Genomic DNA, 22,870 nt, shown 5'->3' on the forward strand with positions numbered 1-22,870 from the left:
CAACCAGTGCACTTTTCTTCCTTTTTTGAATCTTTCTGCTTCTTTTACCTAACAATGTATCTTGCAGATCAATCCAAAAAGCGCAGGGAGGGCCTTTGCAATTTAACCAGTTTTTTTTGTTTGTTTGTTTTTTTATTGGCTGCGCTGCGTGGCATGTGGGATCTTAGTTCCCCAACCAGGGATTGAACCTGTGCCCCCCGGCAGTGGAAGTGTGGAGTCTTAACCACTGGACCACCAGGGAAGTCCCTAACCAGTTATATATATATATATATATATGTATATATGTATATATAAAAGGTGTCATTTACATCCCTGCAGTCCTTGTGAATATTAAGTGCCTCAAAGCACTGGTTTTAAACTTGCTGTTATGGGAACGGCTATAAGGTGGCAGGATTTCTTCATACCCAACTCTAGTCACTTGGGCAACCAGAGCCTTAGAGGAAGTCGTGTTCCTGGGTTGAAATTAGAGTGGAATATGCCAGAACAAACACCCAAAACCTTGGGTCTCGTTACTACTTTTTTTTTTTAATTTAATTTTTATCAGAATAAAGTTGATTTACAATGTTGTGTTTTTTCTAGGTGTACAGCATCTTGTTCAGTTACACATATACATATATCTATTCATCTTCGGATTCTCTTCCCATATAGGTTATTAGAGAGTGTTGAGTAGAGTTCCCTGTGCTATACAGTAGGTCCTTGTTATCTATTTTATATGTATTAGAGTGTGTATGTTAATCCCAACCTCCTAATTTATCCCTTCCCCCCAACTTTCCCCTTTGGTAACCATGAATTTGTTTTCTGAGTCTGTGAGTCTGTTTCTCTTTTGTAAATTAGTTCATTGATATCAATTTTCAGATTCCATCTATAAGTGATATCATATGATGTTTGTCTTTCTCTGACTTACTTCACTTAGTATGATCATCTCCAGGTCCATCCATGTACCTGCAAATGGCATTACTTCATTCTCTTTTATTGCTGAGTAATATTCCATTGTATATGTAATGTGTATATATACACACACACACACACACACACACACACACACACACACATCTTCTTTATCCGTTCCTCTGTTGATGGACATTTAGGTTGTTTCCCTGTCTTGGCTATTGTGAATAGTGCTGCTATAAACATAGGGGTACATGCATCTTATTTTTCCTGGTTATATGCCCAGGAGTGGGATTGCTGGATCGTATGGAAATTCTATTTTTAGTTTTTTGAGGAACCTCCATACTGTTCTCCACAGTGGCTGCACCAATTTACATTCCTGCCAACAGTTCGTTCCCTTTTCTCCACACCCTCTTCAGCATTTGTTATTTTTAATGATGGCCATTCTGACTTGGTGTGAGGTGAGATACCTCATTGTAGTTTTGATTTGCATTACTCTAAGTGATGTTGAGCATCTTTTCATGTGTCTGTTGGCCATCTGTATGTCTTCTTTGGAGAAATGTCTATTTAGGTCTTCTGCCCATTTTTTGATTGGGATGTTTGGGTTTTTTTTGTTGTTGTTATTAAGTTGTATGAGCTGTTTGTATATTTTGGAAATTAAGCCCTGTCGGTTGCATCATTCGCAAATATTTTCTCCCAGTCCATAGGTTGCCTTTTCATCTTATTTATGGTTTCCTTTGCTGTGCAAAAGCTTATGTTTGATGAGGTCCCATTTGGGTTTTTTTTGCTTTTACTTCTCTTGCCTTGGGAGACTGACCTAAGAAAACCCTGGTACGACATATCAGAAAATGTTTTGCCTATGTTCTCTTCTAGGAGGTTTATGGTGTCATGCTTTATATTTAAGTCTTTAAGCCATTTTGAGTTTATTTTTGTGGATGGTGTGAGGGTGTGTTCTAACTTCATTGATTACATGCAGTTGTCAGGCTTTCTCAACACCAGTTGCTGAAGAGACTGTCTTTTCCCTATTGCATATTCTTGCCTCCTTTGTCAAAGATTAATTGACTGAAGGTGTGTGGGTTTATTTCTGGCCTCTGTTCTGTTCCATTGGTCCACGTCTGTTTTTGTGCCGATACTACACTGTTTTGATTACTGTTGCTTCGTAGTCATTGTACAATTACCGTGGTATTGTCTGAAGTCTGGAAGGGTTATGCCTCCTGCTTTGTTTTTTTTCCCTCAGGATTGCTTTGGCAATTCTGGGTCTGTTATGGTTCCATATAAATTTTAGGATTATTTGTTCTAGTTCTGTAAAAAACGTCATGGGTAATTTGATAGGGATAACATTAAGTCTGTAGATTGCTTTGGGTAGTGTGTCCATTTTAACAGTATTAATTCTTCCCATTCAAGAGCATGGGATATTTTTCCATTTCTTAAATCACCTTCAATTTCTTTTATTAATGTTTTATAGTTCTCAGCTTGTAAGTCTTTCACCTCCTTGGTCAGGTTTATTCCTAAGTATTTTCCTTTTTTTGGATGTGATTTTAAAAGGGATTTTTTTTTACTTTCCCTTTCTGAATTTCACTGTTAGTATAAAGAAATGCAACCGATTTAACAGTTTTATATTGATAGACCCTAAGGTTTTTTCAAATTGCTTATTTAGAAATAAGATTAGCCTTATGCCTGTCATTTCTAACATGTGTGAGAATACCTATAATAAATTTCTGGAAGCGGAATTACCCAGTTAATAGATACGTGCTTTTAAATTTTGGTATTTTGTTTTGTTTCGTTTGTTATTTCGCGGTACGCGGGCCTCTCACTGTTGTGGCCTCTCCCGTTGCGGAGCACAGGCTCCGGACGCGCAGGCTCATCGGCCATGGCTCACGGGCCCAGCCGCTCCGCAGCATGTCGGATCTTCCCGGACCGGGGCACGAACCCACGTCCCCTGCATCGGCAGGCGGACCCTCAACCACTGTGCCACCAGGGAAGCCCAAATTTTGGTATTTTGAAAACTTTCTCTATTAGAAGTTGTATCCATGTGTACTGTTCTACAATGTGCATGTTGGATATGGAATGGTAAAAGTAGGTGTGGCCACAAGAGATGAGAATGAGGCTTGGGAGGAGAAAGTTTATTATACTCACAGATCTCAGAGAGGAGGTGATCATGTGCCACTCAGGGCTACAGGGGAAACACCAGATTTGGCAGAAGATGGGAGCAAGGGGAAAGTCTAGGCCAATGTCTTCAACAGAGTTTGTTTGGAAGAGGCGACGTAGGGCAGAGTAAAGTTTAGGATTGGCTCGTTTGAACAATTCAAGTGGTCTCTGGGCTATAGAAGTGGCCTCTAGTTGCCTGGTATCTGGCCCTGGGATGATTTTAGAGCAGAGGGAATATTTTATTGGTGTGTGAGAATTAGATAAGGAGGTGGTTGGGGCCACAGACTTGGAATTGGCTGGTTTGTATGTGAAAGATGTGCTCCTGGTCAAGCCCTTTGTTCTAAGAAGGGCTAACCTTGGGAGAAGCAGTCTCTCAGCCTGCAAACTTTTTGAGATGTAAAGACGTAATAAAATACAGAAAAATTTAAAAGATTAATGCATATATTTTAATAGTGTACAAGATCACCTATTTTCTCACAACTTCAACATTAACAAATTTATGTTTGGTAATCTGGTGAAAAATGACATCCAGTTGTAGTTTTGAGTCATCTGTATTTCTTTTTTTTGCTCTTTTTCTTCTATTTTCTCATTCATTCACTAAAAAATATTAACTGCCTACAGTATGCCATGTACTTACGATGTGGGCACCCTCAGAAAGCTTACATTTTAAGAAATGAATAGGGCCCATTAGAGAGAAAACTACACAACTTTAGAGAGACCTAAGAAAACTGACTAACTGAAAGGACAATGTTGATAGATGAGAAGAATCAATGTGAAAAACAATTATGCCAGCTATTACCAGCTCAGTAGGTGTGGTATGGGATCACAGAGTTTTGGGGGGAAGGCAGAGGTGGCAACTTGAAATAATGGATAGATATGAACATTTTTAAACCGAAAGGTACTATGAGGGTATCTGCTTCACCAGATGTTAAAACATACTATGAAAACACAATAATGAAACCAGTGTGGTGCTGGTACAATAACAGACAACCAGAAACAAACTCTAGTTTATGTATGATGGGTGAGCAAGTACCATACTATTTTAATTATTACAGTTTTTCAATACTTAAAAATCTGGTTGTTTCCCCCAGTACAGTTTTCAGAAGTTATAAAAATTGCATTAAAAAACAAAAACTGCTTTTGACTGTTTGGATTATGCTTCTTTGAATACGATTTCATCCAGAAACCAGACCTCATAGATCCAGGTGTCATAAGGGTTATCCACATATACCCACAATATTAACATGCTTAGCCAAAAAAAACACAAAACAAAACAAAACAAAACCAAACCCCACAGTGGCCATGGGGGAGGGGTCAGAGATTACTGGGACTTTTTTTTAAACACTTATTTCTCTATTGTTTAGAATTTTTATATATAATAAAAATACATTGACTTTATAATCTCCTAACCATACAAAAATATAGGCAAAACAATATAATAGAAAGGTGTGATGGTAGACATGATATCAAATATTTAACTTCTGCAAAAATCCAGTAATTGAAGCTGGTATATTCTCTACTTATTCTTTCAAAGCAAATAGAAAAGTATTATTTTTCATGATTTGATTTACTAAAATTTTTGTGTTTGTCAAGTCTTTTCTGAGCAATCCTTAAAACCAGTTTCAGTTTAAGGTGAACTGCCTTTAAACTTCTGAGAATACTGTCTTGTTACAAAGGTAAAGGAGATAATTTAAAGAATGCATCAAAGAGAAACACTTCACATAATGAGGTGTGGTTTTAAAAATGTCCTCAGATTGTTTATTTTGTATGAGCTAAATATGTGGGTAAAATATAGCAGTACTCCATTTATATCTTATTATCTTTTCCAATTGAGGAGAGTCAAGCACCAAAGTGCACTGCTTATTAGCTAGATGACAAATGGGCTTGGAGAATGTAAAATACTTCTCTGTAACACTATACATTCGTGAAATAGCCAAGTAAGTATACTGAACAAATATAAAGACAAGTCTCCAAATACTATCTGTCTCACCAATGCTAAGTTGACACTGATCAGTATTAGAAGAAAAAAAAATATATTTAATTTACTCTTTCATAAAGTTTTTAATAAGCTATAATTTTCTTACATGTACACTAGTAACCTTAAAAAGACAAATACTACCAAATGTTAACTACTGTACAATTTATAAAAAATATAATTTTAAGAATTTGGAATAATAAAGGGAAGGTACCTACTTCAAATGGATTAAATAAGAAAATGCCACTTTTTAAGAAATTTCACCAGGAAATGGAAAATTTCCAATTTGTCTAAAGGAACACTAAAACCTTTTACTGAAGTCAGAGACCTTGCTATTTTTGTTCAAGACTTCATCTACACAGTTTCAAATAAACCCTAAAAAATATTATCCAGTACATATAAGGCCGCTACACAGAGTACATGACGGGAAAAAAGGACTCCGTCAGAATGAGAAGTCGTGAAGAACAGAGATATGTCTTGCTCACCTTTACATCTCCAGTTCCTAGCACAGTGCCTGGCTCAAGGCGAAAATGCTTAAGCAATGGTTGTTGCTTTGCATTGAACCAGGCAGATACACCCTTCTACCTTTGGTTCGATTTTCATTCCATATTAAGCACGACCTAAGCTTCAGTCCTGGTTCTTGGCCCTTGATGTTAAACTGAATAAAGCAAGCCAATATGCATACACTTCCTACATCAGTTCTTCTGACAGGATCCTCAGGACTGACTCATCACGGGCTGTGAATCTTCTCTTATGTGGTCTAATTCTTATTTCTTGGATAATATCTGCATGCAAAAGTAATGCATTTTCAGTGCAGTACAAGTATGTTCATATGAGTAAGAATGGAATAAAGGCCTTTCTTTTCCATGTTTTAAATAACAGATACATAGCATCTTATGACATAATTAGCAATTTTTAGACACTGAACATAATACACTGTATTACAATGCAATGTGGTAGGCTTCCATTTTAGGAACAAAAATCAATTTCACATGAAAAAAGATTTATTTTACATTTAGAATAAGTCTAAATTTTTAGCATTTAAGTACTGTAAAATAAACAGAGAGGAGCTTTTAAGATGTATTGTCTCCATTCTGTCCAAAAAGCCCGTACAAAAAGCTTTTTTTACAGTTATTGATCATCACCTCGTTGCCTTAAATTTCTAGATTTTCCATTTTCAATTCTTCTCTTTTTGAAGACTGGGGCCACTCCATCTGCCACGACTCCAAGAGAAGTCACTGTTTTTTCTTTAAAAACCACTTTGGGTTCCCCACCAACATCAGCCTCTGAAGTTGATACATATTCATTCTCAGCGCTTGGAAGTTCCAAATCTACCTTCTCACTGGAACAGAAAGTAAAAATAGAACCATTATTTGACAGAGTAAGATAAACTTTCACCTAATGTGTGAGCCCACCAAAGCCTCAAGGTCTTCTTTCTAATGATAATAATAGAAGTTAGAAGCTGGTCGTTTGGGAGTAGGAAACTATTTTAAAACACTGATTTTATAATATTATTTAAGATACTGAGCACCTGTTTATGTGGACACATGAGGAAAAGTCCCATCTATTCTTTTGTTCCTGTTGGGTGTATCACTGATGGAAATGCTTGTACTTATGATTAGCAGTATAAGTTACACAGGTGGATAAATGAGAAGTATCTTTGGAAACGGATTTTGCTGTGGACTGACAAGGACTCTGAAGGCTTACACAGCACAAGACGAAAACCATGGAATCCCAATGTTCTGGTGTAGCGGACTCCGTGAGACTGTTTGCCTAGCATCTCTTTTCTAGGACTAGCCCTTCAACTATCCACTTGGTTAGTATGAATAATCAGACGACTAGTACAGAGCTCAGTACCTAATTAATATGAACCTATCATAGTACCCTACCGTCTACATAGTCAACTGGTTTGTGAAAGAGTAAGTAAGTCACACCATACCCATCAGTCCCGACCATGAGCTTTTTGAACATGGACCAGAAAGACCATTATGTTTAATACTCTAGTGGCTAAGAATGTAAAACCTGTTGGGAACCATATATCCTATTTAGAGAAAGGAGTTCTGCAGAGATAGAGAGTAAGGCTGGCATACAAAGAAAAGTAGGATGGGAGATGGAGAATCCTGCCAGTGTTTCAGGCCTGGTTCCAATAATTCGTGAGGCCCAATTCCTACCCCTCCTACAACTTGTAGGTAGAACCTTTCTGGGAATCTTTGAACTAATAACCTCTTTTTTCAATTTAAGGTAACTCAAGTTTCTATCACTTGAAACCAAAAGATTACCTGGTCAGCATGAAAGGAAGAGTGATGACAATAGAGAAAAGGGAATAAAAAGTAAAGGTATGATTTAAATGTTAGAAGTCCCAGATATTATATTTCCCAGTTGAGAAACCCCATCTAAGAAGAGTGAAGATTATACAGATCTACACTCCTCAATCTCAGAAGAACCCAGGTAATGTAGTCATTCATCTTGATTCTTGGAAATAAAGGGAGAAAAACCTTTCCTGGAGGCCAGGAGAAGTGTGAAAGGTTATGGTAGATCTACAGTAGTAGTTAACTCTAATAACAGCAGCTATATAGTGAATGTCTACTATAAACCAGACAATGCACTAGGCACCTGGAATAGAAATATTCTCTTTTTATTTGGGGTCTTCTAGTTAGTGTCTTTTTTAGCACTAGAACACCTTTTAACTTTTTTTCCCTTTTGGGAACCACCTCTTCTCCCTTCTGAGTTTTGAGCTTAATTTAGTTCAGGTCCAGTCAGAATTCACAGTGGTTAGCTCAGGAATAGGAACTGGGTATGTGATGAAAGCTAACCAGGATCACTTTTGGAAGTCGCAAAGCAGCACCTCTTTTTTGCTGGGATCTCTAACTGTAAGTATGATATAAGCCTAAAGCTTTGCTATCAAGTGGGGAGAGCCTGTGAGAAAGGCAGTCAAGTCAGAGGAAAGCAGAGACAAAAGTCAGAGACATTCACAGTGATTTCTCATCAACTACGGCTCTTGACAACTGCAGTTTAGAGATAACATGATTTTTAGGTGTTTGCTTAGAATTTAATATATGCTATTCAGTTCAATTATCTTAAAAGTACATGATAACAAATTTGCTTCCCTCTCACACAGACCATGTAGAAAGGTCTGTGGTGGTAGAATTGAGAGATCTTTTTATGTTCCAACCTATATATACATGGGTTAAAAAACAGGTTTAAAAGAGGTCTCTAAGCATTGTAGTAATTTTTAAAAATGTAACAATAGTTAGGAATTTGCTAGGACTGCAAAAAACAAAATAAAGAACATAAGTACAAAGGATATAAGAACAAGGAAAATTTCAAATCAGTAATGGATAGTTCAAAACTAGAAAAACCAAAACCAAAAACTATTCTATATAATATAAAACTTGAGGAAGAAGCTATCTTAGTAGATCATGATGTTATATAACATTTCCTCAAAATCTGATGAGGGGATGCAAGAAATAGGAATTCTCACTGGAACAGGTCCTAAATTTGATTTGTTTTGAATAGAGACGCCTTCCGAACTTTATTGTATTAAAAATATATGTTAAATGCCATTTTTGTTTGCTTTTCCTACTTCCCTATCTTCCCTTAGATTGCCAACAATGGTGCTTTCCAAGAAGGCCAGCAGCCCCTAAAGTTGATGGGGTATTCATTCTTGGCTTTGTATTTTTATGTTTTTACAGGAGTGGAAACTGAGGCTTAGAGAGAAGTTAAATAACTTGGTCAACTAAACTGTTAAGGTAGTAATATTATTTGGATTAAAACCCAGGCCTGTGTTGATCTAAAACCTATATTCTTCCCCCTAGACCACTCTGCTTCTGGGTGAAACTAAGAAATTCCATTAGCCAAGCAGAGAAAGATTTTGAGTAATGAAGAACAGTAGGGTTTGGTCGCTGGACAAATGAATCTCTGTCCAACAAAATCTATGAGAGACTCATTTAATTTCACAATCTTGGTGTTTTGTGTTGTATTTTGATAAAGTGATCAAGTCATAGTATTACTTCTTAAGTGGGATTACGGGAGAGATAAAATAGAAAAAGAGTCCATTTTTGAAATCATGGTCCTAGGGAATTCCTAAGTGGAAGCTAACAGAAGTGGCAGTGAAGTAGGATATACACCTGTGTGACATAATCAGAGGAAAAGAAGTTTGTATTTGAAAGAAAAGAGTCTGCAAATAAAATATCTTACAGAGAATACACCTTCTTTTCAAATAACTTTAGAACAGTTACAAAAAATAATTACACAAACACTTCCTCAAAACCACGGTCATTTCCAAATTCAAAATGTAAAAATTGTAAAGGTTATAATACCTGAACACAATGTAATAAAGGTGGGAAAAAAACCCCAAAACTTCCACCTATGTAGAGATTTAAAAATAAGTCCTTTTGGAAAACCACCAAGTCAAAAAAGAGTAAGCAAAAACACAATATTAAATTGTTCCAAAAACAATGAAATCAAGGAATCATCACCCAAAGTTTATGTGATATATGGACAGAATTATATTCAGAGACAATACAGCTTTGATTATTTTCATTAAGAAATAAGAACAGACCCCTTCCTTACCTCCTGTCAATAGTCTTAAGTGTTCATCTGAAGAAAGAACAAACACAAAGAAACTTAAGAAAAGTCAGGGGAAGAAAATTACAAAAGTAGAAATGAAGAAACAGAAAATCCATTAATAAATGGATATGTAATAAAATACACAGTTAAAAGTAAGAGCTGATTCATTAAGGAAAAACAAATTTAAAAAGCCTTTAGTGGAGACCCCAGTCTTCATTCCCACAAAATGATCAACAATTAGATAGCTACCCACGAAGAAAAACAGCTCTAGGAGAGCTCTGGAGTCCATTTAAGAAATTTAAGCAACACAGTGGAACAAAATACAATGAGAATAATTGCAAAAAAAGATAAGAAAGACAACTTCACTTTGCCTGCATCATCCCATCCCCCGAGGTGACACCGCTCAGAGACAAGAGGAAACCTCCCAGTTGGAAACAGTTCCCCTCAACATGAAAAGAAGAGTGGGTGGGTGACCAGCTGATGCAGCCTTTTGGGCCACTGCAGGAAGGTCCTGCTTAGGTTTCACTCCACCCACAATGGCGAAGGTGAGACCTATAGAGACTGCTAGGAACAAGGAAAAAAATCAGGGACGACCAAGAACAGCCATGCAGTGGGAGTGATTGCAGTTCACAGTGATCGGCTCTGCAGGCAAACAAAGCAGCTTTTGCCACTGAAGAAAGAACCAACAGACATCACAGCTGCTTCAGAGCCCTGCAGATTTCACCAGGTATTGTGCTGCACAGCTATTAGCTTTCACTTATGTCAGCTGCCTCAGTCCCTTTGCCCTTGCCACTGCCAGAGCCCAGGAACCACACTGCAGTCAGCTCAGGCCTCTGTGCAAGATGGCAGCCTAGACTCCCATGGCTGACCCCACTGCCATTTGCATGCTTGGGGCTAGCCCCACCAACTCTGCACTTGCATGGTGCTGCCCTGACACCCATCACCAGCCTCTACTGCAGTGCTTACCCTCAGGGGAAGATTGTGCAGCCATGGGAAAGCACCCCGACAGCCAGGGTCCCTGAAGCTGTCAGTGAACGTGTAGTTGACTCTGGCCCTTTGCTGCCTGCCTGGCCCCGACCACTACATACACAGGCATCTATAGCTGGCCCTGCAGCCGAGTGCATTTCACCACCAGAGCCGGCCACCACCACTGCCTGTCCTGGTCTCTAGCTGCTGGACCTGGAAGTGCTGCTGAGGACCCCAACAGCCCTTGCAGCCACTGTGGAACCCTTGCAGTGTTTGCCAAGAACCACACAGTTGTTGGACTCTAGTGACCTGAGCTAAAGTGATGACAACCCCCCAGCCCCACTGCTGCCACATGCCCCCTTGGTGGCCGGTACCACCAGACCTGCTCCAGTGTGCCCCACCTGCAGGTGGAAGTTTTCCCATAGTGACATTAGTCTATAAAGTCTACAAGAGGTTATTCCTTTTTCAAATGTGTAGACACCTACACGAGGCTGCTAGGTTCACCAAGAATCAGGGAAAAATGCCTCTACCAAAGGAATACAGTAAACTTCCAGTAACTAGCCCAACCATCCAACAAAGAGTTCAAAAAAACTGTTCTACAGATGCACTGAGAACTATAAGAGAATACAGGCAAACAATTTAATGATATCAGGAAAACAACAGAAGAACAAAATGAGAAATTCAAGAGAGATAAAAAAACATAAAAAAGAACCAAACAAATCTTGGAGCTGAATAGTACAATGACTGAACTGTAGCATTCAATAGAGAGCTTCAACAGCAGACTTGACCAAGCAGAAGAATCAGTGAGTTTGAAGACAGATCATTTGAAATTCTGTAGTCAGAGGAGAAAAAAAAGAGTGAAAAGGATGAAGAAACCCTATGGGACTTTTGGGACACAATCAAGAGAACTAATGTATGCATCCTTGGAGTCTCAGAAGACGAAGAGATGGAAAAAGGGGCAGAAAGATTATTTAAAGAAATAATGGCTGAGGGAATTCCCTGGTGCATCAGTGGTTAGGACTCTGCTTTCACTACTGAGGGCGCAGGTTCAATACCTGATCGGGGAACTAAGATCCTGCAAGCCACATGGTGTGGCCAAAAAAGAAAAAAAAGACAATGGATGAAAACTTGAAAAATGTGGGGAGAGATTTATGGGTCCAAGTTGAAGTTAGTAGGTCACCTCAAAATTTCAATCCAAAAAGATCTTTTCCAAGACACATTTTACTAAACCTGTCTAAAATCAAAGAATTTTAAAAGCAGCAAGAAAAAAGAATTTCTCTCATACAAGGGAATTTCATAAGGCTAACAGCAGATATTTCAGTGGAGACCAGGATGATATATTCAAAGTGCTGAAAGAAAGAAAAAAAAAAAAGCTAACCAAAAATACTTTACCAAACTAAACTGTCCTTCAGAAATGAAGGTGAGATAAAGACTTTCCCCCAAAAAATAAAAAAACCCGCTGAGGGTATTCATCATCACTAAAAGTGCCTTATGAGAAATGCTGAAAGGTTGCTAATTACCAACATGAAAACACACAAAACAATGGTAAAGGTAAGCACAGAGTCAGATACAAACCAGTTTAATAATATAATATGGTGTCCTGTTAACTACTTAACTCTAGTATAAAGGTTAGAAGACAAAGGTATTAAAAATAGCTATAGCTAAAACAATTTGTTAATGTATACACAATATATAAAGATGTAAATTGTGACACCAAAATAATACTGTAAATCAACTATGCTTCAATAAAACATTAATGGGGGGCAAGTGAAAAGGTACTTTTTGTATTCAACCAAAGTTGTTATTAGCATAAAACAGACTGTCATATATATATGATCTTTCATGTAAGCAGCATGGTAATTACAAAGCAAAAACCTAAAATAGACTCACAAAAGATAAAGAGAAGGAAATAAAAGCACACCACTATGGAAACTCATCAATTCAAAAAGGAGAGAGAAAAAAAGGAAAAAGGGAACTACAAAACTGCCCCAAACCAATAAGATGACATTAGTTAAGTCCTTAGGTATATTAATCTAAATGTAAACAGATTTAATTCTCCAATCAAAAGGTACAGAGTGGTGGATGGATAAAAACACAAGAACCAACTATATGCTGCCTACTAGAGACTCACTTCAGATTTAAAGACACACATAAGCTCAAAGTTAAGGAATGGAAAAGGATATTCCATGCAAACAGAAACCAAAAGAGGGCAGGGGTAACTGTATTTATATCAGACAAAATAAACTTTAAGCCTAAAATGGTAACAAGAGACAAAGAAAGTCATTATATAATGATAAGGGGGTCAATTCATCAAGAAGATGTAACAACCTTAAATATATATGTGCCCAACACTGGAATATATTAAGCAAAAACTAACAGGTATGAAGGGAGAAATAGACAACAACACAGTAACAGCAGAAGCCTTAAATAAACCACTTTCAACAATGGATAGATCATCCAGAGAGAAAATCAACAAGGAAACATCGGACTTGAACAATACTTTAAACCAAATGGACCTTACAGACATATAGAGAACATTCCGTCCAACAGCAGCAGAATACACATTCTTTTCAAGCACACACAGAACATTCTCCAGATCAGATCACCTAATAGGTCACAAAATAAATCTTGGCAAATTTAAGAAGACTGAAATCATACCAGGTATTTTTTCTGACCCAAATGGTAAAAAACCAGAAATCAATAACAGGAAGAAAGATGGAAAATTCACAAATATATGGAAGTTAACACACTCCTGAACAGTTAATGGGACAAAAAAGAAATCAAAGGAACTCAAAAAATATCTTCAAACAAATGAAAATGGAAACACAATATACCAAATCCTATAGGATGCTGCAAAAGCAATTCGAAGAGGAAAGTTTATACTTGATAAATGCCTAATTAAGAAAGAGATAGATCTAAAAAAAACAACCTAACTTTACACCTCAAGGAACTAGAAAAAGAACAAACTAAGCCCAAAGTAGCAGAAGGAGGGAAATAACAAAGATCAGAGCAGAAATAAATGAAATAGAGACCAGAAGAATAGGAAAGATAAGAAACCTAAAAGCTGGTTTATTGAAAAGAAAAACAAATTTGACAAACTTTTACCTAGACTAAGAAAAAAAGAGAAGACTCAAAATCAGAAAAGAAAGAGGAGACATTAAACTGATACCACAGAAATAAAAAGGATTGAAAGAGACTACTGTGAAGAATTATACACCAACAAATTGGATAACCTAGAAGAAATGGATACATTCCTAGAAACATACAACCTACCAAATGAATTGTGATAAACAGAAAATCTGAACAGATCAGTGACAAGGAAGGATACTGAACCAATACTTAAAAACCTCCCAACACAAAAAAGGCCAGGACCAGATGGTTTCATTGGAGAATTCTATAAAACATTTAAAGAATAATTAACGTCAATCCTCCTCAAACTCTTCCAAAAAACAGAAGAGAATATTCCCAAACTCATTACAGGAGGCTGGCATTACCCTGATACCCAAGCCAGATAAGGACACTACAAGGAGAGAAAACTATAGACCAATATCCTCGATAAATATAGATGCAAAAATTCTCAACAAAATATTAGCAAACTGAATTGAACAGCACATTAAAAGGATCATACACCATGATCAAGTGAGATTTATCCCTGAGATGTAAGGACAGATGGTTCAACATTTGCAAATCAATTCATATTGATTGAAGAAAGATAAAAATCTTATGATCATCTCAACAGATGCAGAAAACACATTTGACAAAATACAACATCATTTCGTGATAAAAATACTCAACCACTTGGGAATAGAAGGAACATAACATCACAAAGACCATATATGACAAACCTACAGCCAATATCATACTCAATGGTGAAAGACTGAAAGCTTCCTCTCTGTGATCGCAAACAGGACAAGGCTGCCCATTCTTGCCACTCCTATTCAACATAGTACTAGACGTCCTAGCCAGATCAATCAGGCAAGAAAAAATAAAGGCATCCAAATTGGAAAAGAAGTAAAATTATCTCTCTTTGTAGATAAGATGATCTTATATATAGAAAACCCTAAAGACTCCCCATGCCCCCCTCCCCCTCCAGCAAACTGTTGGAACTACTCAATAAATTCAGTAAATTTGCAGGATACAAAATCAAAATACAGGAAATTCCCTGGAAGTCCAGTGGTTAAGACTCTGCGCTTCCACTGCAGGTGGCGCGGGTTCGATCCCAGATCAGGGAATTAAGATCCTGCAAGCTGCACAGAGTGGCCAAAAACAAAACCAAAATCAAAATACAGAAAGCAGTTGCACTTGCATATACTAGCAACAAAACATTTGAAAAAGAAAAAAGAAAACAATCCCATTCACAATGCATCATAAATGATAAAACACTTAGTGATAAATTTAACTGAGGTGGTGAAAGGTCTGTATACTGATAACTACAAGACACTGAAGGAAATTGAAGACACAGACAAATAAAGATATCCTGTGTTTATGGATCAGATCAATTAATATTGTTGTAATGTCCATACTACTCAAAGCCATCTGTAGATTCAATGCAATCCTGATCAAAATTCCAATGGTATTTTTCACAGAAATAGAAAAACAATCCTATAATTTTTATAGGAACCACAAAAGACCCCAAACAGTCAAAGCAATCCTGAGAAAGAAGACCAAAGCTGGAGGCATCACACTTCCTGATTTCAAACTATACTACAAATCTTTAGTAATCAAAACAGTATGATACTCTCATAAAAACAGAAACATAGACCAATGGAAAAGAATTGAGAGCCCAGAAATAAACGCTCACATGTAGGGTCGACTAACATTTGACAAAGGAGCCAAGACTATTCAATAGGGAATATATATTCTCTTCAATGACTGGTGTTGGAAAAATTGGGTAACCACATGCAGAAGAATGACATTGGACCCCTATATCACATCACTCACAGAAATTAACCCAAAGTTTATTAAACACTTAAACATAAGAAATGAAACTGTAAAACTGCCAGAAGAAAACATTTAAAAAAAGCTCTACCTGACACTCGTCTTGGCAATGATTTTTTGGATATGACACCAAAAGCATGGTCAACAAAAACAAAAATCAACAAGTGGGACTACATCAAACTAAAAGCTCTGGGCAGCAGAAGAAATAATCAACAAAATGAAAAGGAAACGTACAGAATGGAAGAAAATATTTGCAAATCATATATTTGCTAAAGGGTTAACATTCAAAATATATGAAAAACTCATAACCCAATTACAAAATAACCCCAAAGAATCCAATTAAAAAATGGGCAGAGAAAATGAATAGACATTTTCTGAAGAAGACATACAAATGGCCAAAAGGTACATGAAAAGATGCTTGACATCACTAATTGACAGAGAAATGTGAATGAAAACTGCAATATCACCTCATACCTGTTAGAATGGCTAGTATTAAAAAGACAAGAGATAACAAGTGTTGGTAAGGATGTGGAGAAAAAGAGATACCTTCAGCACTGTTGGTAGAAATGTAAATTGGTACAGACACTATGGAAAACAGTATGGAGGTTCCTGATATTAAAAACAGGACTACCATATGATCCAAGATTCCCACCTCTGCATATACATCCAAAGGATATACAAACAGGATCTTGTAGAGATACCTGCACCCCCATGTTCACTACAGCATTATTCACAGTAGCCAAGATATGGATAAAGAAGATGTGGTAGATACATACAGTGGAATATTATTTAGCTATGAGAAAGAAGGAAATCTACCATCTGTGACAACATGGAGGGACCTTGACAGCACTGTGCTAAGTGAAATAAGACAGAGAAAGACAAATACTATATGATACCATTTATATGTGAAATTGAAGAAATCCAAACTTACAGAAACAAGAGTTACAGAAGTGGTTACCAGGTCTGAAGAATGGGGGAAATGGGGAGATTGAGCAAAAGGTACAAATTTCCAGTTGTAAGACTATTTGGGGGAATCTAATTTATAGGATGGTGATTATAGTAATCATACTGTGTTACATACCTCAAAACTGCTAAGAGACTAGATCTTAAATGTCCTCACCACAAAAAAGCCAACCAACCAACCAAACAGAAACATGGTAATTAAGTGTGACATGGAGGTGTTAGCTAACACTATTGTGGTAGTCATTTTGCAACATGTCAATCAAATCAACACACTGCACACTTTATTTATTTATTTATTTTGGCTGCACCATGCGGCTTGTGGGATTTTAGTTCCCCAACCAGGGATTGAACCCAGGCCCTCGGCAATGAGGGTGTGGAGTCCTAACCACTGGACCACCAGGGAATTCCTATGCACACTTTAAACTTACACATGTTATATGTAAATCATAGTATCTTAACACAGCTGGAAAAAAATTCTTTAACAAATATCATCCCAAAAGAATAAAAAAGTTTACAATGTGAAAGGATTTAAAAATTGAAAAATTTCAACATACAGGAAGTTTAATGTATTACCATATGTTTTAAATTTTAAGCCCTTGATGAAACACAAGATTTTAGGGGAAAATATGAATTACAGAAACTGACTAGCTGAAGCTATTTCCTACCCCTGCCCCCCCTAACACCAGCTGCAGCATGTAACAGTGACTGAGTGCTTAGGTGTTCTAGGTACCAAGTATGAACACAGTGATAAATGTGTTAACTTGTTTTTTTCTAATTTATTCCTCACAATAAATTAGAAATTAGGCAGGAACTATTATTATCCCATTTTACAGATGAAGAAATTGAGGCTCATGTAGATTAGGCAACTTGCCTAATGTCACATAGATAGTATCCAAGAGACTAAAAAAGCTATCAAAACTTACCTCCCCCTAGAACTCCAGGACCAGAAGATTTTACTAGTGATTTTTTTAAAAAACTTTCTAATCCCAGGGAAACTATTAACCATTTTAGAACATTAAAGAAATGGAAAGCTACCTAATCCATTTTATTTAGCATAAGTCAGATACAAAAATCTCATAAAATTATCATACATTTAACAAACAAAAACAAAACTAAACCATAGACCACCATTTCCCAATCAGTTTTCCACATCAGCGCTATGGCTACTGAAATTCACCAAAATATATTTCTGATAATAATCCTTGAACAATCCAGAAATAAAGCACACTTCCTTAACATAATAAAGATTATCTATCTTAAGCCAATAGTCAATATAATCCTCAATATAAATTTTAGAGACATTTCTATTGATATCAGCAACAAAACAGATGTGTAGAAATGCCCACTCCCCTTATTATTATATAACATTGGGCTTAAAAATGTAACTAAAATAAATACGACATGAAATAAATAGGAAGTAGTATCAACAGAAAAAAATAAAAAATATTTGCAGACAAGTTTCTACATGGAAAACCCAAGACTCAAAAGAGTAAGTCTTAAAAATAATAAAATAATCAGCAACATAATTGGACACATAGGCTTTTTCACACCACAATTACTGGTTTACAAAATAATGGAAAAAATGGACTAAATCTGCAATTAAAAATAGCAAAATATATAAAAGCTTATTCAGGTACTTAATAAACATGTACTAAGCACCTATTATGTGCCAGTCACTGTTTTTAGTCCTGGGGTTACAGAAATGAATCAAGTAGACTAAGTGGCTACTTAGCTTACATTCAAGAAATGCAAGCATGAGACTTACACTACAAAATGACTTGAGTAAAAAGAGGCATGTACAACATTTTTTGATGAAACTATGAAATATTGAAAACATCAATTTTTGCCAAATTCAACAAGTATAATTTATTTGTAATATTTATATAAATATTGTTGAACACTTGCAAATGATTTAATTAACATGGAAAAAATGGGAAGAGACTACTTAAGAAAATTTGGAAAAAAAAAATACAGGGATACACCACCAGATATCAGAACATACCATATAAAAGGATATAGTTAAATCATAATAATTAAGGCTTTATGGTACTGTCACAAAGATAGATGGACCAATGGAACAGAATAGGTAGCCAGAAACAAACTGATAAATTTAAGAATTAAACACAAGATTAAAACAAAATGCCACTTTAAAATGGGGAAGAATGGTACTGGCAAAATCGGTTTGCCAGGTAAGATAAAAAATTATTTTACAATCTCATCTTGGGACTTCCCTGGTGGTCCAGTGGTTGAGAATCCGTCTTACAATGCACGGGACACCGGTTCGACCCCTAATCAGGGAACTAAGGTCCCACATGTTGAGGTGCAACTAAGCCCACTTGCCGCAACTGCTGAGCCTGTGTGCCACGACTACTGAGCCCACGTGCCACAACTAGGGAAAAGCCCACGCACTGCAATGAAGAGCCCGCGAGCCACAACTGAGACCCGATGCAGCCAAAGAATAAATAAATATTTTTTAAAAATCTCATCTCATACAATGTATCAAAATTATTAAAGATGGATTAAATAACTACATAAAAGATGGATTAAGTAATTACATAAAAATGTGGGCTTCCCTGGTGACACAGTGGTTAAGAATCCGCCTGCCAATGCAGGGGACACGGGTTCGATCCCTGATCAGGGAAGATCCCACATGCTGTGGATGGAGCAACTAAGCCTGCGCGCCACAACTACTGAGCCTGTGCTCTAGAGCCTACAAGCCACAACTACTGAGCCCGAGCGCCACAACTACTGAAGCCTGTGTGCCTAGAGCCTGTGCTCCGCAGCAAGAGAAGCCACAGCAATGAGAAGCCTGTGTGCAGCAACGAAGACCCGACACAGCAAAAAATAAATAAATTAATTAAAAAAATAATAATAGTTACATAAAAAAGAAGTAAGATCACACAAACCAGGAGGAGATACAAGTATAAACTTGACTTTTGGATGAAAAAGGGTAGTATCAATAAAACAGATCACAAAGGAAAAGAAATCAGACTAAACATTAGAAAGTTCTACACATCTAAAACCATTATAAGCACAATTAAAAGTCAAACTACAAATGTGGAAAATCCACCATAACTACTACTAATAAATGGTTAGTGTCTGTACTACATAAGGATCTTATGCAAGTAAGGAAAGACTAATACTTCAATAGAAAAATATGCAAAGACTATGAACAGACAATTCACAGAAGAGTAAATACAAAACACTGATAAATACAGGTATATGAAAAAAATGTTTCAACCTCACCAGTAAATCTACTTAGGAAGTCAGACACAATCCATCACATACTAAATTGGCTGCTGTTAAGAATAATGGCTTTACAGTAAACTTATCACATGGAAAACAAAATACTCAAATTTTAAGAAATCTCAACTTTGAAGTACAGGAGATATTGGTATAGGAAGGCCATCCTCCTATTGTAAGTCACTTAGGAAATCACTTAGGGGCTGAAGTAATCAATGCAGTCTATTATTTCTGCAACTTCAACATATACAGTCAATATACTTACGGTCCCTGGCACTATGTAGCATTAAATACACATTTCCTAATATTTCATTAAGTAAAATAAGAGCTGAATATTTAATAAAAACATTTTAATAGTTCAAAGCTATATTATGGTACAATATCACTAATGAATCAATTCTTATTAGAACAAAGCTGTCCAAAACTTGTATTACTCCGTCTTCTGAAAAAACATGACCTTTTCATTAAAGTACAGTTTTTTGGTTTGTTTTTTTTTGGCTGCCCGCACGGTACGCGGGATCTTAGTTCCTCGACCAGGGATCAAACCCAGGCCCCCAGCAGTGGAAGCAGAGTCCTAACCACTGAACCGCCAAGGAAGTCCCCTAAAGTACAGTTTTAACAATGAATAATTTCACTTTAGAAGTATGCATGGAACAGTTATATTACATTACCATTTCAAAGCATTAATGTTTGGAGAAAAACTGCTTAATTCATATAAATACTTTTTTCCCACCTGAAGATATTTTTTAAGCATTTAAGAAACACCAATGTGTGAAGGTGGGGGTGACATTTTCCTTTCATTGTGTAAATGATCCTAAGACAATAGCTGATATGAAAACATATCAGCTATTGATATGTATGTAAATGTAAACCAGGTATCATCTTTACCATGATCTTGTTTAGTTGATAAAACTGCCATTTTTTGAATAAAAACTTAAAAACTTAGCTAAGTGTCACAAGCCATTTTCAATACAGTAACAAAACAAGAGCTTTTTTCTTGCCTTTAGATAGATCCCATGAAGCATGTACTGAATATGCAGGTATTTGTTTCTCTGATAGAATAACGATGGTTGAGCGTGAGAATGCACATGTGTGTATGGTATGTTAGTGTGGGAATGTGTGGTCAATAGAAAGGTCATGTCTTAGTAAGAATTAAAACAATCATTAGTTTACTTTAAAAAAATAAACCTTAGCTTACATTTTAAAATATTTAATTAGAAAAAACAAAACCATTCTAGAAGTAAAGGAAATGAGCTACACTTTTAATGAGCACCTTATTCCTGAAATTAGGTACTGCAATTTATGGAAGTAATGGGACGTAAAATACCTGTAATAACAGTGGCATTAAGTTTCAGGTACTTACTGGGACTCAACCTCTTGTTTAATTTCTTGCCATTCTCCATATGGGTTTGATTTTTTATGAGCTTTGGGTTTTTCTTCACTTGGACCTGATGAATTCTTCCCTTGGGTATTTTTTTCTTTCTGTGTTTCTGGTTCAGTTCCTTTATCACTATTTTTATTTTTTTCCTGAAATGTCAAAGTTAAGAAATAACAAACTGCAAGCAAAACTGCCAGGACCAAAAATTTCTTTAACGTAGTCTTGGTATTGATTTATAAATAATACATTAACTCAGCAGTTCAAATTTGCATGTAATACAACAAACGTACATAAAAGAACTCCTTTAATGCTTGATTAGGTTTTTCATTAAGTCTAAAATGCTAACACATCATGGCCAAGGCTGTTTTTTAAAATAATATAACACGATCCTATTAATGTTCTACCCCCCCTCAGAGACATACACTGGCCTTTTTATCCTCTCTTCTCCACTTTACTGCTTCTCTCCTTACTTACATGTCCAACAGTGACCTCCCTTTATACTGTGCCCCTTTTGAATTTAACGCCATGTCGCTGGACCCTTCTATACCCATTATCTATTTAAAGAACTCCCTCAACAAATTAGTGTTAACTGAAATCCATCTTCATGTTGAGGACACTGCCAAAACCTCACTGGCCTGTACAACTGGTAATGATGTGAAATTGGAAAAAGACACACCCCTGTGGTAGAAATAGCTCCCAAGGAGCCCCTGGAGAGGGCTGGTGCTTTTATCATCTGGGATAACAAAGCCCCGTGGCCCGGTTTAGCATGTGGACCATGCATTAGATTTCAGCCTCTTCGTAAACTTGCACAACCATGGGTGGCAGTCCTGGAACACTGTTTCGTTTGCAATTCTTTGAATGGATGTTAACTCATTCCCTTATGCTGCTGATATCACAGAAGTAGGAGACAGCATCAGCTTTCTCTTAGCCAACCTGACTGCTTCCAGGCCACGACATTTTTAAAGTGAGGTCATGCAATACATGCCTCCCCCTCTGAGGCTCACACCACCTTCTATATAGTTCTCTTCCATTCTTCCTCTCATGATCTAATGACCTCTGGCCACTACTCCATATATATATTTTTTAATGTTCACACTTAATTGTATGTATGTTTTTTCCTTTATTTATTTACTTTTTGGCCATGTGGCATGTGGGATTTTAGTTCCCTAACCAGGGACTGAACCCACGCCCCTGCATTGGAAGCGCAGAGTCTTAACCACTGGACCGCCAGGGAAGTCCCCATTTCTCCATATCAAGTGATGACTCTGGCAACTCTGTATGTTCTCTCTGTTCAAATTCTTGTCCTCCACACTGTAAAGCAACTATACTCTAATAAAAACGAAACAAAACAAAAAACCAAAACTCTTGTCATCCCAGAGCTTAAAAATTCCCTACCCTCAGTTTTGTGACCCACAAAACCAATGACTTTGGCCTTCACTATATTTCAGCTGCCTAATAAGATATTCTCCTCATATGTAGTACCTGGTGCATAGGTAGTATTCAAATATTAGATCCTCACACTTATGTTCCTTTTAATTTGAATGAGGTCATCACTCAAAAATGCCCCACTTACGAAATCATAAACTCCAAAAGCCCACCCTCTGACCACAATGTTATTCTTTTGGCTTTCTGGCTCGCTTACTTCTACAATACCTCCTATCCAACATCATTACCATCTCTACTACCTTAATTTCCTGTGTTCTGAGTTTGTTAGTCTCATCTAGACTTTACATTCTTCGTTATCAGGCCCCAGCCCACGGAGAATCACGTTATAAACATTCTTTTGCTAGCACCCTTAAAAT

General features: G+C 36.8%; 1 protein-coding gene across 2 annotated transcripts in view; it reads right to left on the bottom strand.

Annotated features, from left to right (window-relative positions):
• Window positions 1–3,468: 3,468 nt before the first annotated feature.
• WBP4 (WW domain binding protein 4) overlaps window positions 3,469–22,870 on the bottom strand; it is a 33,640-nt gene continuing 14,238 nt past the window's right edge. For both annotated transcript variants that reach the window (XM_030830373.3, XM_060287819.2), the window contains exons 9-10: window positions 21,054–21,217; window positions 3,469–6,353 (exon numbers count right to left, since the gene is read on the bottom strand). In XM_030830373.3, the coding sequence (XP_030686233.1) occupies window positions 6,143–6,353; window positions 21,054–21,217 (375 nt within the window). In that variant the 3' untranslated portion in view covers window positions 3,469–6,142. The remainder of the gene's footprint in view (window positions 6,354–21,053; window positions 21,218–22,870) is intronic.

Source organism: Globicephala melas, chromosome 18 (assembly GCF_963455315.2).
Source record: "Globicephala melas chromosome 18, mGloMel1.2, whole genome shotgun sequence".
NCBI classification, from domain to species: Eukaryota; Metazoa; Chordata; class Mammalia; order Artiodactyla; family Delphinidae; genus Globicephala; species Globicephala melas.